Consider the following 18,479-nt stretch of genomic DNA (forward strand, 5'->3'; position numbering starts at 1 on the left):
CATAATTTTAAGGTGATTGGAGGAAGGTATAAGGGAGAATGTCAGAGGTAAGGTTTTTTTTACACAGAGTGATGGGTACATGGAATGCACTGATGGCAGAGGTGGTGGGGGCTTTACATTAGGGACTTTCAAGAGACTCTTAGATCAGCACATGAATGATGGAAAAATAGGGGGTTATGTGGGAGGGAAGGGTTAGACAGATATTAGAGCAGGATAAAATGTCGGCACAACATTGTGGGTCGAAGGGCCTGTACTGTGCTGTAGTGTTCTACGTTCTAAGTTGAACACTAGTTTGTGTCCTGAGTAAAGTTATGGAGCCTCAGTACCTATGACAAAGTGAAGCAGAGACAGGATGGCAGAACCCTGCTTTATTTGACCAGCATACAGAGTTACACAGATTTGTCCTGTACGCCATATCAATGTCAATAAGTTATAGACTCTCATCAATCACACACATCAGAGGAGGCAATCATGCGACGACCCAATCAGCAAACCCCTTCAAGGGACCCCACTAATGTGTTGGGCTTTAACAGCCTGTGAGGTGATTACTCTGGTGTCATATTGTCCCCAGGAATGAACTGAAGAAGACATCTGGCTCCATCTGCAGAGTTACTTGGCAGTGAAGGGGGTGTGTTTCTTGTTCTGTTTTGAAGAACCTGTGCTGTACGTCTGTCACTGAGGAACAGTGTGCTGTGGTGCTGGTTTGTTTGGGTCTGTCTCTCTCTCTGCGTTTGATCCACATTGATGTGTGGAAGGGTATGTGTACTACCTCAGCCAGTGAGGGTGCACCCCAAGGTGAGGTTGGCTGGGGCTGCGCAGAGACCAGTTGGTGATGTAGGGTGTGCCCCTGGAAGGTCCCAGCATGTAGTCCTGGTGGGCAAAGACCCCTCCCAACCAGTGGCAGAATCATAGGGAGAGCCTATGGATACACCCAGGGACAAGACCACCAGCAATATCTAACCACAAGAGCATGCCCATGTTGTGGCTCTGCTGTGGATGGTCTATGGTCTACAATTGCCTGCAGTTTGGACACCAGGGTTTTAACACAATTCAATTGAACAAGTTGCTTTGATGAAGTTTGTCACTCTGCCAGTTGATCCAGGTCTGTGACAGCTGATTCTAGAACGGCAATGAACTGATTGCAGTGCAGATAGAGAACAGGTGCTTGCAGGAGAACCCAGCATCAGGTGCAGGGTGTGGAAGCGGTGCGGTGTGGAAGCGGTGCGGTGTGTGGACACGGTGCAGCAATACTAGAACCCCACCGAGCCCCGAGCTAGCGAATAGCCAAGCTTGTTTTGATTGCTAATGAGAGAGATGACCCCAATGTACGTCTCAATGGGGATTGGACGATCCAATATAATCAGCCCATTGGCTCTGCCGGGAACTGGCTCCACTTCATAGGCTCTCTGGACAGCTCGAGCTAGCTGGTCTTTAAAGTTTTCGAGCTGTAGAGAAAGAATAAGATCAGATCAGAGTGGGAGTAAGTGTGTCGGTAAAGGAATCCGGACAGGTTACTTCATGGAATCAGAACAACACGTCATGTCCATGCTGGTAGCCCCCCAGCCTAACCCCACCTCCCCATAACGGGTCCACAGCCCTGCAGGTCACTGCTCTTGGAGTTTACCTCCTGTACTGTGTGAATGTGAGGGTGGCCTCTGCTTCTCTCAACCTTTCAAGCACTGATTTCACAACTACCCCTGATTTGCCCTGATTTGTGACCCTCTGCAAAGGGAAAAGGTCCTTCTGATTTACTCTGACAAGGCCCTCCACAGTTTTATATGCTCTAATTAAATCTCCCCTCCTCCTCTTGGGGATAGGAGAAATGGGTGAAGGGTGTGCTCAAAGCTGCTTGAAGAAATGCAACAACAAGGGCAATCTGTGTGGAGCTAGAAGGTAGGAATGAATCCTTCCATTGGCATTCACCACAGAAACAGACTTTGTAGTTGGAGAATTCAGTGAAGGGGTAGGTGAGAGTCTAGTGTGGGTCTCCATCCATAGACAGTGGGCTTAAAGGTGGATAAATCCGAGGGTTGGGTGAGATTTGTCCCAGGCCACTGTGGGAGGCAAGGGAAGAGATTGGTGGGGCTCTGGCTGAGATTTTTAAGTCTTTGCTGGACACGTGAGGTAGCAGTTGACTGGAGGACAGCAAATGTGGTCCCGCTTTATGAGGCAGGCAGCAGGGAGAAGCCTGGTAACTGTAGCTGTAGACATCGGTGGCAGGGAAGATGCTGGAAACAATTTTGTGGGACAGAATTAATGATCACTTGGAAAGGCTCTGTCAGGGGCAGATCCTGTCTGACCAATTTGATTGAATTCCTTGAGGTAACAAAATGTATCAATGAGGGCAGGGCAGTAGGTGTGATTTACGTGGACTTTAAGGTCTTCTACAAGGTCCCACATAGGACACTTGGTTCAAAAGGTCAGGTGGGGCCCATGGGATCCAGGGCAAGTTTGTAAATTGGATCTAGTTTGCCAACTTGCCTTGGATCCCATTCTCCCTAAACAGGAGACACAGGGTGATGGCTGTTTTTGCAATTGGGTGCCTGTGGCTAGTGGTGTCCCACAAGGGTCGGTGCTGGAGCCCTTGCTGTTTGTTATATACATGAATGCTTGGATGTGGCAGGTATGATCAGTAAGTTTACAGATGACATGAAGATCAGTGGAGTTGTTGACAGTGTGGAGGGTGGTCTTAGGTAGCAGGGAGATATCAATATGAGGGTGACAGGGCTGAGAAATGGCAGATGGAGTTTAATCCAGGCAAATGTGAGGTGATGCATTTTGGGAGCACTAATGAGGCTGGGACATACACCATGATGGTAGGCTTGGGGCACTGAATACAGAAGTAGGGAGGTTATGCTCCAACTTCATAAAACCTTAGTTAGACTTCATCTGGAGTACTGCGTGCAGTTCTGGTCACCACGTTATAGGAAGAATGTGACAGTGGTGGAGAGGATGCAGAGGAAATTCCCCAGGGTGGTGCCTGGGATGGAGCTGTTCAGTTAGAGACTAGAGAGGCTGGGTCTGTTCTCCCTGGGGCGGAGGGGGTTAAGTGGCGACAAGGTTGACATATATAAAATGATAAGGAGTAGACTGCAGGAAATGTTTCCCCTTATCAAAGAAAAGTAGAGGACATTGGTTTAGGGTGAGGGCAAAGAGATTGAGGGGATTTGAAGGGGAGTTTCACCCAGAGAGCAGAATGCACCTGGAACACACTGCCTGAGAGAGTGGCTGAAGCTGGGTCAGACAGCATTTAAAAAGTGTCTGGACGAGCACTTGAATTGTTTGGGCATCAAGGGCTGTGAACCTAGTGCTGAGCAGTTTGGTTAATGCAGATGGGTGCCCACTGGCCAGTGTGGACTGGTTGAGCTGAATGACCTGTGCCTTGGCTGGGATGGTCTGAGCCTGCCCACACAGAGAATGTCTCAGACCCTGATGTGACATGGGCTCTCCCAGTGACTGACAGCTTGGTCTGAGCCTGCCCACACAGAATGTCTCAGACCCTGATGTGACACGGCCTCTCACAGTGACTGACAGGTTCACTTCACCCAGGGAGTGGAGAATCTCTGCATGAGGGGCTATGGGGTTCTGATTGTGTTCAACACAGATCAAAGGATTTCGGGATACTGATAGGATATTTCTTTGTTCAGGAAAGTGGCTTCAGGAGCATGATGCACAGAACAGGCCCTTTGGCCCACCCTGTCCATGCTGGGCATCAGGTACATATCTATACTGATCCCATTGACCAGCCTTCCAGTGCTCACCTAACCATGTTTTCAATGATGTGAGGGTGTCTGCCTCCAAACCCCAGGCAGTGTGTTCCAAGATGCCAATGTTCCTCAGATCCTTTAGTCTGAACCTCTGCCCTCTGGTCTTGGACATCTCTGCTGTGGGAGGAAGCTGCTTGCTCTCTACCCTATCTATGCCCCCTACGGTTAAGATTAGTATTTTGTATACCCCTGTCAGATCCCTCCCCCCACTCTCCTCCCCCTTCCCCCCCACCCCCGCTCCACTCCAAGGAAAGTCCAGCCCATCCAACCTCTCCTATTCTCTCCCTCCCCACCCTCTCTCCCTCCCCACCCTCTCTCCCTCCCCACCCTCTCTCCCTCCCCACCCTCTCTCTGACTGAAAACTAATCGGTTTTCTCTCTTTCCCACTTCTGCTGAAGGGTCTCAGACCTGAATGGTTGTCTGCTTCTCTCTCCACAGATGCTGCCCGACCTGCTGAATGTTTGAGTGGTTCTGTTTTTGTTTCAGATTTCCAGCCTGAGCAGTGTTTTCACTAACCAATCTCCCTGATGGCTGCACTTAGACTGAGGTGTAATTGTGTCTAATTGTAATCTAATCACATGGTGAGGTTTAGCAATTTACAGATGTTTTGTTAAAAACACCTCCAGCTCCAGGCATTGCCAGAGCTGAAGAAAAGTGAGCCAGTTCATTTAAATACTGTGAGAACAAAATCCAGTTCAGTGACTCTATGCCAATAAAGACATTAGGCAGTGATTGTGCATCGTAATTTCATTAAAGTTTATTTGCCTAAGGTGGAATTGAGAGTGCAGGTTTAAACTGTGGGAACCAGCAGTGACTAACTGCTGAAGAATTCTCAGAAAGGTTTGGCTGTGGCTGAGACAACAGCTTGCATCACTTGCTGTTGGCCAAGTGTGTACGGAACACACTGGAACACAAGAACACAGGAGCAGGAGTCGGCCACCTGGCCCACCATTCAATATCTATGCTCACCTCAACCCCTCTTTGACCGTTCCCCAGAGCCCTCAATTCAAACAGTCATGGAGTCTTGCAGCATGGAAACAGGCCCTTCAGCTCAACCAGTCCACACCGACCATGGTGCCCACCCAGCTAGTCCTATTTACCTGCATTTGGCCTGTATCCCTCTAAACCCCTGCTAACCATGTATTTATCCAAGTGTCTTTTGAATGTAGATATTTTTAACCACCACCACGCTCCACCCCTCCGCCCCCCCAACCACCCCCCCCCTCCCCCCCCCGCAGCTCATTCCACACACCCACCACCCTCTGCATGAAGATATTGCCCCTCAGGTCCCCTTTAAATCTCTCCCCTTTAAACCTGTGCCCTCTAGTTTTTAATTCCCATTCCCCACACTATCTATACCCCTCATGATTTTATTCACCTCTATAAGGTCACCACTCAGTCTCATATTCCCAGGACTGAGACCTAGCCTCTCCAGCCTGTCCCTATAACTCAGGCCCTCGAGTCCTGGCAACATCCTCAGAAATTTTCTCTGCACTCTTTCCAGTTTAATGACCTCTTTCTTATAACGGGGCGACCAAAACTGTCAGGGCGATCACACCAGCGTCTTGTACAACTGCAATATATTGGTCCAACTCTATACTCCATGCCCTGACTGAAGAAGGCCAGCGTGCCAAACGCCTTCCTCGTTCAGTCAAATATTCATCGATCTCGGCCGTAAGTATATCTAACGGTCCTGCCTCCACACCCTCTGGGGGAAGAGAATCCCAGAGATTCATCCCCCTCAGAAGAAATTTCTCTACACCTCGGGTTGAACTGACCACCCCTTATTTTGTAGTTTGTCCTCTTGGTCATGACTCTCCCACTAGTGAAAACAGCTGAGCAACATTTCCTCTCTCCCCACAGCTGCTGCTCAACCGCTGAGCTCCTCCAGCAGGTTGTTTATGGCTCCAGTTCTCTGGTGTTTCCGGTGAAAGCATCCCAACATCTACCCTGATCAAGCACCTTTAGGATCTTGTATGTTTAAATAAGGTCACCCCTCATTCTTCTGAATTCCAAGGAGTACAGACCCAAACCGTCCAGCTTCTCTTGATAGAACAACCCTCATATCCCAGGAATGACCCTGGTGAATCTCCTGTGGACTGCCTCCAATGTTATCATATTCTTCTAGCTAAGGGAACGGTACCTGTGAGTACCCCAGGTGTGGTCTCAACAACACCCCGTACAACTGGAACACAACTTCCCTGTTCTCACTCCAACCCCTTCGCAATGAAGGCCAACACATTGCTTGCCTTCTTAACCACTTGCCTGCAAACTTTGTGATTCATCATACACACTGGGCCAGGAAGACTCCTGCCATTTTATACACTGTTAACCAGGTTCTGTTGCTTAAGACCCTCAGCTGAACAAAACATGGAATGTGTTTAACTGGGAAAAGGCTCACTGATCAGGTGGGTGAAGTCCAGTGTAGAGAAACGTATGGTGAAAGGAAGTACACACAGAGGTGTCGCACATTTAAAGGGTCTATCTAAAACACGACAGGGCATAAATGAACTAGTTATAAAACGGGAATGCTGGAAACGTTCATCAGGCCACAACATCTGTGAGTTTTGTAGTCCCCAACCTGGGCAGTTGGGGAAGGCATGAGGGCAGAAATCTGCAACGTCACATTCAGGTATGTGTAACAGCTCCTTCACCCTGTCAAGGCAATAAGGGGAGGGCAGTAATAACAGCAATGTGGCCGTACTGCTGACACCCACATCCAGAAAATGAATTGAAGAATCTTTCTCTTCTGGTCCGAGATAGGAGAGGAGAGTGGGGGGAGAGAGCCCCAAAGGGCCTTTCCCGATGGTGTGGGAGAGGCCAGCGGAAATCTCGGGGAACATTGGGGTTCAGTGGGCAGCTGAGGGTAGCATCTCATGAGGTGGCGTGATGATCCCACTTTACTTTGTAGCTCTAACCATATGGATTCTGCTCCCCATCAGAGAGATGCCCTCTGTCCTGTCCACCCCTCACCCAACAACCCTGAGGAGTCTTCTTCAAACACTGGGTGACTGGCTGTGACGGGAGACAGTGAGATACTTTTGGGCTGTGGGGCTCAGTACCACCCTGGCAAGAGCTCAACTAACGACCCCTCTCCCTCCCTGCCTGACCCCACCACTACCTGGCAGATGCTGGTGAACATCTCGTTGGCTCCTTTCACCGGGTGCTCAATGAAGGTTGTGTATGGAATCTCGTTGCTCCAGGGATTCCAGCGGGAGAAGAAGGAAGCCTCACGCAGTTTGTCCCAGTGAATACGCAGCCCATGAGCTTCTTTCCTGTAGAAAACAACAGCAGAGCCAAAGGCTGAATGCCAGATCTGCAGGGGTCACGGCAAAGGGGATGAGGGGTGTCAGCCTGGTGGCACTGGGCTGTGATACAGCAGGATATAGATCAGCTGCAGATATGGGCAGAGACATGGCAGACGGAGCTTTATCCCAGCAAGTGTGAGGTGTTGCGCTCTGGGAGGTCACGTGTAAGGGGAAAAGTGTACAGTTAACGGCAGGACCCTTAACAGCAATGATGTACAGAGGGATCTTGGGGTCTAAGCCCATAGCTCCCTGAAAGTGGCAACACAAGTGGATAGGGTGGTAAAGAAGGTGTATGGCACACTTGCCTTCATTGGTTGGGGCATTGCATATAAGAGTAAGGAAGTCACATCGCAGCTGTATGAAACTTTGGTTAGACCACACTTGGGAGTATTGTGTGCAGAAGGATGTGGAGGCTTTGGAGAGGGTGCAGAGGAGGTTCACCAGGACGCTGTCTGGGTTAGTGAGTATGAGCTATAAGGAGAGGTTGGACAAACGGGTTGTTTTCTCTGGAGCATCGGGGGCTGAGGGGAGACCTGATGGAGGTTTATAAAATTATAATACGTATGATAGGGTAGATGGTCAGTCTTTTCTCAGGGTAGAAATGTCAAATACTAGAGGACCTGCATTTAAGGTGAGAGGGGAAAGTTTAAAGGAGATGTGCGGGGCAGGTTTTTTTGAACAGAGTGGTGGGTGCCTGGAACGGGCTGCCAGGGGTGGGGGTGGAGGCAGATCCGATAGTGGTGTTTAAGAGGTTGTCAGACATGAACAAGCAGGTAATGGAGGGGTATGGATCACGTGCAGGCAGAAGAGAATTAGTTTCATTTGGCATTGTTGGGTTCAGACGTTGTGGACCGAAGGGCCTGTTCCTGTACTGTTCTGTGCTCTAACATCAGACCGCATGAAATTCCCCCTCTGCCCAACCCACCAGAACTGATCCATTTCTAGTTCTCAGCCCATGTCCAGCAGTTCCCACCCACCCCCCGCCCAATACCTCAGAATCCATCGATCTCTGTCCTGAATGAACTCAAGTGACAGGGCAGCACAGCCACCTGTGGTAGAGGTCCAAAGGCTGTCCATGCTGTAGGGATTCAGTTCTGGTGTGGGGCAGGGGTAGTATAATGAACACGTTACCCCACACACTGAGTGAGCAGGGCTCTGCTGGCAGGAGTTAAGGATGAGCAGAGTGCCAGGAAAAACCCCTTCCCTTCAATTGACCGGTGGGATACCAGCCAGACGGAGGGACAGAGCCAGAGGAGGAGGTGGGACAGGAGGGGACTGGTGGATCAGATGCAGGGGGTGGGGTGTGAGAGGAGGGGAAAAGCACTATGCTGGAGGAACTCAGCAGGCCAGGCAGCATCCGTGGAGAATCTGGGGACATCTGAGGATTGTGTGATGTACTCAGGGTGGGGGTCTTACTCTCCAGGACAGCCTGCTATCCCCTTGCAGAAGGAAGTGGTGCTCGTTCCTAAATGGACTTGAATCAAATCTAACCTGACATGTCAATTGCTCCTGAGCGGATGAGCAGTGCCGGTCGACGAGCCTGTAACTTCAGGGTAAATTCACTCACTGATCTCCAACACAAGGCTGAGTGGAATGTTTTGTAAACATTTACCAGAAGTGAAAGGCTCTTTCACAAAGCTGTTGCTGAATGGGTCTCAGCTTGCTACTAAACCATTCCTTTCACAAGAGTTCTGTAAACCAGTGACTCAGACTTGACTCAATGAACAGCTTCACTGACACTCACACAGTTAGGCGCAACAGCAGCCCAGGGCACCACTGGCCTCAGACAGCTGCCCAGTCAGAATGAGCCCCGCTTTGTTCTTCACTCTCCTCACTCTGCCCAAACCAATGGCGAGCCAGCAGCTCCAAGGTACCATCCAGGGGCAGGCGATGAACGCTGACCTTCAGAGTGACACCTACATGTTGAGAATATATTTGTTCGTTCTGTTTTGTTCTGATCCAAGCCATGTAGAACCTAACCAGTTTGCCTCGAACATACACACAGCGCTGGAGCAACTCATCAGGTCAGACAGCATCTATGGAGAGATATAAAGTCAATGTTTCGGGTCAAGACATTTCATGATCTCGACCCAAAGTGTTGACTGTTTATTTCCCTCCATAGATGCTGCCTGACCTGCTGAGTTCCTCCAGCATTGCTCCAGATTCCAGCATCTGCAGAATCTCCTGTGTCTCTGCCTTGAACATACCCAGGCCCTGAACTACCAGGGCCAGTAGGGGAGAGGATTCCAAGGACTTCAGAGAGAAGACATTTCTCCCCTTCACGGCCCGAGGGATCCAGTCACCTGTCCTGGGATTCAGGAACCACCAGCCTGAGGAAGCCCAGATGGGAGATCATTCCCTTGGGGGAGTGAGGACTTTACACACCCAGAGTACGGGGCACAGGAACTCTTCATCACTTCAGTACCCAGTCATTTCAATCTCTTACAAGTTACCATGGAAACCTACACACCCCTGCTCTGCACAAAGCAATTTCTGACTATGACTGATGGTGCAACATGGTGTAAATACAAAGGTGACTGAATGAGAGACAAATATCTAGAATTTAATGACCTTTGTAAATATGCCTCCTTTCCTCTATTGGATGGGAGATCAGGAGCAATGCCTTTTCATCAGATGACTATTCTTTGTCACAATAACCATAAAGCAAAAAAACTGCAGAATCCAGAAAAGTTTCAGGTCATTGGGTTAACATTAACCTGTTTCTCTCTCCACAGACGCTGCCTGACCTGCTGAATACTTCCAGCATTTTCTGTTTTTGTTTCAGATTCCCAGCACCTGCTCTGGGTGTGAAGCTCCTGGGGTCAATGGGGAGGAGATTTACTGGGAATGTTTCAGGAATTTTGGCTGCCGGGATAGACTGGAGAAGCTGGGATGGAGAAGCAGAGAGGTGGTTGGACAGAGATTGTGACTGATTGAGACTGGGTAAATGGAGGGAAGGGAAACAGTCAGAGAGACCACAATAGTCATGGAGTCAGACAGAAAAACAAGACTGGAGACAGAGAGAGAGAAAGTGCTCAGAGATGTAGAATAAGCCCAGATCAGCTAATGCCATTCCCTGTCTGCCTCAGATCTTGTGATGGAGGGGGACTCACCCTGTGTCACTGGGGTGAGGACCCACTGACAGAAATTGCTGATGTTACATCACTTAAAATGATTGACAGCTTCAGTGAAAACAGAGTTCAGTGAGTGAAGTGAAGTCTGATCTCAGCCCTTCCTGAGGCAGAATAAGGCCCTGCCCTTCACCTCCCAGCACGTGTCACACTGCAGTGCCCCAGGGCAAAGGGTGGTGTGGCTGCTGAACCCCTCCCTCTACTGCTCACACACCACCAGGCTGGGAATAGGCTGCAGCCACACACACAAAGTGCTGGAGGAACTCAGTGGGTCAGGCAGCATCTGTGGAGGGAAATAAACAGTCGACGTTTCAAGTCGAGACCCTTCACCTGGACTGGGTAGGCTATTACATGGTGTAAGGGTAGAGTGTGATAGACTGCTGCTGTTGGCGAACTAGCATCATTTTAAACTCCTGAATTAGATCATTCCTGAACCCTTAAAACTCGAGGGCAAATTTATTGGTATTGGTTTATTATTGTCACTTGTACCGAGGTACAGTGAAAAACTTGTCTTGCACACCGATCGTACAGGTCAATTCAGTACATGGCGCAGTTACACTGAGTTAGTACAGAGTTAGTGACCTATCATTGTACTCTACAGTTGCTGCTGAACTTTAAGCCCGTGTGTTAGCCTGCAGCGGAGCCCTGGTAACCTGTCCCTCCACTGTGTGGCGGATTGGGACTGATCAGCGTGGACTGGGAGCTGTGCCCACAGACCACACTGCTGCTCCAGCTGCTGAGGGGAGGGCAGGGGGAGAGGGTGTAGAGAGCTGCCAGCCCTCTGCTGAGATTCTCTTCCATTCACCACACACACAAACAGTACTGGGATCATGCCTGGGGCACGGAGGTGCGATTGTTGAAGAGGCAGACACATAAATTTCGCCAATTAAAAGCTGGGTGTGTCTGTTTATGTACAAGGAGAACTGACAATGGTTGTCCCAGCCCTGTCCTGCCACCAGGAACAACTACCAGCCGATAGCAGGGTCACCTTCACCCCCAGCACCCCGGGGTGCTCTCCACCCTATCACGGACATTGCCTCTGTTCTCCAGCCCTGCCCTTCCCTGCAGCCTTTAAGCCATGGTGGAGATCCAACCCTTCCCACTTCTAATGGGGGCTCATCACCCTGAAACTTTCTGCAGCTGGGAGTCTGGAAGTGCTCAGCAGGTCATGGAGGACCTGTGGAGAGGGGCAAACCTTCTCGTCAGAGTCGGAATGAGTTCTACTGAGATGTCATTGACCTGAAACGTTAACTCTGCTTCCCCCTGGGCAGTCGCCAGCCGACTGAATGAAGATTTCTGGTGCCCCGTTCCGTCCCAGCACCCTGCAGTGCAGTGACACAGGTGACCGTTTGACTCAGTGCCCGGCCCCAGGACTATGGCTGTGCACGGTGAGAACAGCAGGAACTGGCAGTGTGTCAGCAGGCTGCTATGTGCCGCTCCCCGTGGCCACAGACACTCCCAGAGACAGCTGCTTCTGCTTCACTGCCAAGAACAGCAGGACCTTTAACCGAGCTGGGACCCTCTTCCCCACTCCCCACACCACTGCTGACCACAGACCACCCCATCACGAGCTGGGAGCCTCTTCCCACTCCCCACACCATTGCTGACCACAGCCCAACCCATCACGAGCTGGGACCCTCTCTCCACTCCCCACACCACTGCTGACCACAGCCCATCCCATCACGAGCTGGGATCCTCTCGCCACCCTCCACACCACTGCTGACCACACCCCACCCCATCCGACCTCGGCTGTTCTGGACCTTAACCCCTTTACCCAGCTCTGCACAGATTGACTTCTGGACTCAATCTGGAGACAGTTTAATCTCCAACTACCCCCTGATACAGGCCTTTCTGGGAGACAGAGCCAGGTGTCCACCACACCAACTGAGAGACACTTGCTGGCTTCACCTCAGTGGGTTTGCTGTGCCCGTTTCTGGGCAGCCCCTGCTGATATGTATCACACACCAACACAACCTGTCAGCACTTTAAAAGCTTTGGTTAGATCGCCATAACCTTCCAAACGTGGGAAGATGTCACACAGAAACAGGCCCTTTGGCCCATCACGTCCCTGCTGACCTTTTTGCCACCTACACTAACCCCATTTGCCCACATTAGGACCGCATCCTTCTACACCTTGTCTATTTAGGTGTCTGTCTAAATGCCTCCTAAACACCTCGTTATCAACCAAGTGCCCGGTGTATTAGAGGCAACACAGGGTGGTGAAGAAGGGTACGGCCGATCGGCCAAGGAACTGAGGGCAAGAGTTGGGATATTGTGTTACTGTTGTTGGTTAGCCCGCACGGACTATTCCCTGCAGTTCTGGTCATCACACCATACGGACTTGTGATAAAATTCGCGAGGGTGCAGAAAGTTTCACAAGGATGTTGTGTGAATTGGAGGGTTTGAGTTGTAAGGAGAGATTTAATAGGCCGGGCCTGTTTTCCCTGGAGCGAAGGAGGCTGAGGGGTGACCTTATGGAGGTTTATAAAATCATGAGGGGTATAGAGAGATTAAAGAGCAGTGTCTGTTTCCCTGGTAGGGGAGTCAGAAAACAGAGAGTACAGGTTTAAGGTGAGAGGGACCAGGTGTAAAGGGGATCTGAGGGGTAAATGTTTCACACACAGAGGAGTCGGTATCTGCAATGAGCTGCCAGAGGAGGAGGTAGAGGCAGGAACAGTAATAATGGAATGAGCAAGGCATGGGGGAAGATGGAATTAATGCAGGCCAGTGGAATTAGTGCAGACAGGCAGGGTGGTCAGCAGACATGCTGGGCTGAAGGGCCTGTTTCAGTGCTCTACAAGTCTATGACAAAGCACAGGGAGTGACACAGAGAGTGTGCCGCAGGGAGTGCCGCAGGTTACCCGTGGTGCTGAGGACAAGAGCCGAGGGGAGGGGCGGAGAGGGGAGGAGCTGCCGAGGGGAGGGGTGGCCGAGGGGAGGGGCGGCAGCACACAGAGCGATCCCTTGTCCTGTAATCACACTGTCCCCCATGCGAGCCGGCCAGCATTGTCGGGGAACCGGCTGGGATTGGCTCTCCCAGGGAACATGGGCTGGATGGAAGTTCTACCGACACTCCCAGTGGGTGCAACTGATCCCATGAGCACCTTCTCAAAGGCGAGGAGTGAGTTTGTCTGTGTCCTGGTGAACATAAATCCCTCACTCAGCACCAGGGAGAGGGTGGGTGAGGGGCAGCTGCCCAGGGGCAGTGTAGGGTTGGTGGAGGAGAGGGTTGGAGCAGTGGAAGGCACGGCATGGGTATCCACAGCCTCTGTATTCTCCAGTGATGGTCCTGAGAGGCAACAAGCACACAGGAGGGGCAGGTGTGGGCAGCAGAGGTGACGCCACTGCTGGGTGCCCTCAGGCTACCATTAGATGGGTACAGAGGGAGATGGGGTCCATGGTCCCACCAGCTGGTGGGGAGCAGAGGTGAAGGGGGCCAGTGGTCAGTCACTCCCCAGGACACTCTGGGTCCCGTGGGGAAGGGGCCATTGGAGAGGTGGGGAGGGGAGTGGAGGGATGGTGGAGGTGGAGTGGGTCGGTGTTCAATCACTGTCCTGGGACACTCAGGGTCCCATGGGGAGGTAGGGGAGGTGGGGTGAATGTGTAGGGGGTTGGTGGTCAGTTATTCCCCAGGCAGATGGAGTTCAATCCGGAGAAGTGTGAGGTGGAACACTTTGGAAGGACAAACTCCAAGGCAGAATACAAGGTAAATGGCAGGATTCTGGGCAGTGTAGAGGAGCAGAGGGATCTGGGGGTCCATATCCACAGATCACTGAAAGTTGCCACACAGGTGGATAGGGTGGTTAAGAAAGCTTATGGGATGTTAGCTTTCATAAGTCGTGGGATCGAGTTTAAGAGCCACGAGGTAATGATGCAGCTTTACAAAACTCTGGTTAGACCACACTTGTAGTACTGTGTCCAGTTCTGGTCACCTCATTATAGGAAGGATGTGGAAGCATTGGAAAGGGTGCAGAGGAGATTTACCAGGATGCTGCCTGGATTAGAAAGTATGGATTATGACGAGAAACTAAAGGAGCTAGGGCTTTACTCTTTGGAGAGAAGGAGGATGAGGGGAGACATGATAGAGGTGTACAAAATATTAAGAGGAATAGATAGTGTGGACAGCCAGCGCCTCTTTCCCAGGGCACCAATGCTCGATACAAGAGGGCATGGCTTTAAAGTAATGGGTGGGAAGTTCAAGGGAGATATAAGAGGGAGGTTTTTCGCCCAGGGAGTAGTTGGGGCATGGAATGCACTGCCTGTATTGTGCTGTATTGTTCCATGGTTCGATGGACTCTCAGGGTCCTGTGGGGCAGGGGACATTGGGGAGGTGGAGAGGGTCGATGGTCAGTGACTGCCCAGAGACACTCAGGATCCCATGGGGAGGGGAAGGGAAGGGAGGGGAAGTGGTGTCGGGGGTCAGTCACTCCCAGTGACACTCAGGGTTCCATGGAGAGGGGAGGGCAGGGGATGGGAGGGTTGGGGAAGGAAGGGAGGGGAGGAGGTATTGGGGGTCAGTCACTCCCAGTGACACTCAGGGTCCAATGGGGAGGGGAGGGGCTCAGTCACTGTCCAGGGACATTCAGGGTCCCACGTTGCATTGAAGTAATGAGCTTTAAAGGTTCAGGGGTGAATCCAATCCAAACCCCCACTGACCTGTCCTGGAGCCACCCAGTATGGAAGCAGACCCTTTGGCCCACTGAGTCCATGCTAGCCATCAAACACATTACACTAAGATGTGATCTCTTTATCAGTCAAAGTACATGGAAACACACAGTGAAATACATCTTTTGCGTAGAGTGTACAGGTGGCACTGACCGGTACAGAGAGCCCGGTGTGGGTACAGGTGGCACTGACCGAGAGGGCTCTCTGTACCGGTCAGTCCCAGCTGGCTGTGGGAAGTGGCAGAACCACAGGCTGCCACCTGGGGGCAGCATCAGGCACACAACCTCTCCATGGATCACCAGCACCACCATCAGGTGGTGAGCAGTACGACCTGTGAGGAAAGTCCCCACCAGCCCTGGTCTCTCAGCCTCACCATCACTGAGGCCCACTCACCATCCTGTGGGTCACCACTGACCCGAACCTCAACAGGACCAGCCACATAAACAGTGGGTGTACAAGCAGGTCAGGGGCTGGGTCTCCTGTGGTGGGTGACACCCCAAAGGCTTTCTCTACAAGGCGGAAGTCAGGACTGTGATGGAACTCTCTTCCCCTGCAGCTGCAACAGCTCTCCAGAAACACTGTCTGGGACAAAGCACCCCTATTGATTGGCCCCTCATCTACCGCGCTGAACACTGATTCCAGTGGCTGCAGTGAGTACCATCTACACAGTGTGCTGTAGCTACTCAAACAGCACCTCCCCAACCTGCAACCTTCACCACCAAGGAAGACGAGGGCAGCCGTCGCAGGGGAGCACCAGCCCCTGCAGGTTCCCCTCCCAGTCACACTTCATCCTGATGGGAATATCTGACTGCTCCTTCATCACCAGGTCTAATCCTGGAACTCCGTCCCCAACATCACTGCAGGAACAGCTTCCCCACAAGACCATACAACTCACCCTCATCATCAGGGGCAGTCAATAAATGCTGGCCCTGCCATCCTGAAAAATAACAAACATTTGGGATCTGCCTGTTTGACATCCAGCAGTGGTGGGGGGAGTGGAGGGAGTCTGTGGCTGGGACCCACCTTTTCTTTAGAGAAGCATCTTTGTTCAGGATCCTCACTACTCTGCTCTAGACACCTCCTACTGCTCTGATAGCTTCAGATAGCTTCAAGTGCAGCCCACTTCCGCAGAATCCTTTCTCAGCCGAATAATATTCCCCTTCCCCCATTTGCCCTGTTCCATAACACGGGTAACTAACTGAATTACGATCACTGTGTGTAAATTCCCACCTTCAAACTGTCAGCTCTCATCTCGCTTGTTGATCTTGCTAGGTACAGATTAAAAAAACTCTCCTGAATGAATTTCAAGAACTTTGTTTCTTTGGAAACCTTTCCTCTGTAGTGTCACAGTTAATGTTCCAGAGGTGGAAATCCCCTGTTTTGAAGCAGATTACATCTTGCATTTCTCAGAACTTGCTGCCTTTCCCCCTTCTCTGCCTCCGACTGTTTGGGAGGGCATCTGTAAACCCACCCCCATGATACAGCTGTCCCCTATTCCTCAGTCCCACCCAGGCAGCCTCATGATGATCACTCCACCCCCCACAGCTGTATGTTTCCTTCACTGCCACCTCCCCCCTCCCATCAACTCCGTCTGGTAACCCGGTAACCAGGAATGTCAGCTGCCACTCCCTATCCTGCTGGAAACCAAGTGTCAGTAATGGCCTCTGTCCCGCAGTCCTACCCGTCGCTCAGTGCCTCACTTTCACCCACGCAACTCCTCACCTTCCCATTTTAAAGTCTTTTTTTCACTTTCTTGGACTTCGTTTCTTCTGCAGTCCAGGCACACTCACCCCTTCCCTGACCTTCCCGGCCCAACTTTGCCTCTCGCACTGCTGAATCTTTGCTCAGTTTCCCCTGCCCCTCCGTTTAATCCCACTGCAACACACTGGCAGTGACCCACGAGGATCTGCTCCTGGCCCTGTGGAGGAGCAGCCTGTCCGTCCCCTCCCGTCCCATCCCCTCCCCTTCTGTCCCCTCCCGTCCCATCCCCTCCCCTCCTGTCCTGGGAGGGGAGGGGACAGGATGTGCTTGTCGTGCTTTTAGCAAATAAACATTTGTAAAATAAAAAAAGCTGTGGTACTGTCACACCATGAACCTATGACCCCTATTTCCTGATTCCCCAACCCTGGGAAAAAGACTGTGTACATCCTCCCTATGGATGCACCTCTATCAGGTCACCCCTCAGTCACCAACGTTCCAAGGAATAAAGTCCGAGCCTGTGCAACCTCTCCCTGTAACTCAGGCTCAGAGTCCTGGCAACGTCTTCGTAAAACTTCTCTGCACTCTCCCCCGTTTAGTGACATCTTGGATGACCAGAACTGTACACAGTACTCCAGGTGTGGCCTCACCGACATCTTGTACAATCGTAACAAAACAGCCCAGCTCTGTACTCCATGCCCTGACTGAGGAAGGCCAGCGTGCCGAACGCCTCCTTCACCACCCTGTCTACCTGTGACTCCTCCTTCATGGCATTGTCCCAAATCAATCCAGGTCACCTGAAGTGCCCATACCCCAGCTGGTGTGCCCCCGTCCAGCTCGGACTGTCTGCCTCATGGCCCGCTCTACCGCACCGTTAGCTGTGGGATCAGCCCTGGTCCTCTGTGAACACTCTCCCCTTCTCCCTACACTACGGAGGAGACTGACTGGAGAGGCAGCTCAGGAAGATCCAATCAGAGGGTTGCAGAGAGGACGAGGCCTACCTGCTGATGGAGTATTCCGGAAAGGTGAGTTGGCCGTAACACATCTTGTCGATGTAGTTCAGGGGAACTTTACGACAGGACTCGAAACTGAGCATCACAAAGTCGTATTTACAGATGATCAGGGAGTTCTCGGTGATCATTACGATGCGTTCCTTTTCATTGTTCCAGTGATCCACCCTGCAACAACGCCAGGCATCAGCACAACAGGACTACACCACAGGCTGTCACACCGCAACAGGTCGACACAGCAACAGGCCGACACACTGCAACAGGTGATCTGAGCTCCTGCTCCAAGAGACATCAGCAGGAAGGTGCTGTGGGTACAGGACCCAGTGGATGTACCAACTCACATTTCCAGCAGGATAACAGTCCTGGAGGCATACAACATGTTCCACCACGTTCATGCTGCCTGCTGTACCTAGCCACTGGTTCCATTTATCCACATTGAGTCTGTAGCCTTCCACGGCTTGGTCATGAAGATGTTGAGATGCTTCTTAAAAAAAATTGTAGATGTCAGAATCTGAAATAAAAACAGAGACTGCCAGAAACACTCGGCAGGTCAGGCAGCATCTGTGGAGTGAGAGACAGAGGTAAAGCTTCAGGTCCGAGACCATTCGTTAGAACTGGGAACCTTCCACTGGATGCAAAAAAATTCATTTAACATCCCCCCATCTCTTTTGGCTCCATGCATAGATGACCATGCTGATCTTCAAGAGGACCAATTTTGTCCCTTGCTATCCTTTTGCTCTTAATATAGCTATAGAAACCCTCGGGATTCTCTTTCACCTTGTCTGCCAGAGCAACCTCATGTCCTCTTTTTGCTTTCCTGATTTCTCACTCAAGTGTTCTCTTGCATTTCTTATACTCCTCAAGCGCCTCATTTGATCCTAATGGCCTATACCCAATGTG

At 51.3% G+C, this 18,479-nt stretch overlaps 1 protein-coding gene across 1 annotated transcript in view; it reads right to left on the reverse strand.

Annotated features, from left to right (window-relative positions):
- Positions 1 to 353: 353 nt before the first annotated feature.
- tprg1 (tumor protein p63 regulated 1) overlaps positions 354 to 18,479 on the reverse strand; it is a 31,822-nt gene continuing 13,696 nt past the window's right edge. The window contains exons 3-5 of the mRNA XM_052017884.1: positions 17,571 to 17,747; positions 6,889 to 7,042; positions 354 to 1,445 (exon numbers count right to left, since the gene is read on the reverse strand). Coding sequence (XP_051873844.1) covers positions 1,251 to 1,445; positions 6,889 to 7,042; positions 17,571 to 17,747 — 526 coding nt within the window. The 3' untranslated portion in view covers positions 354 to 1,250. The remainder of the gene's footprint in view (positions 1,446 to 6,888; positions 7,043 to 17,570; positions 17,748 to 18,479) is intronic.

This window comes from Pristis pectinata, chromosome 6, assembly GCF_009764475.1.
Source record: "Pristis pectinata isolate sPriPec2 chromosome 6, sPriPec2.1.pri, whole genome shotgun sequence".
In the NCBI taxonomy this organism is placed as follows: domain Eukaryota; kingdom Metazoa; phylum Chordata; class Chondrichthyes; order Rhinopristiformes; family Pristidae; genus Pristis; species Pristis pectinata.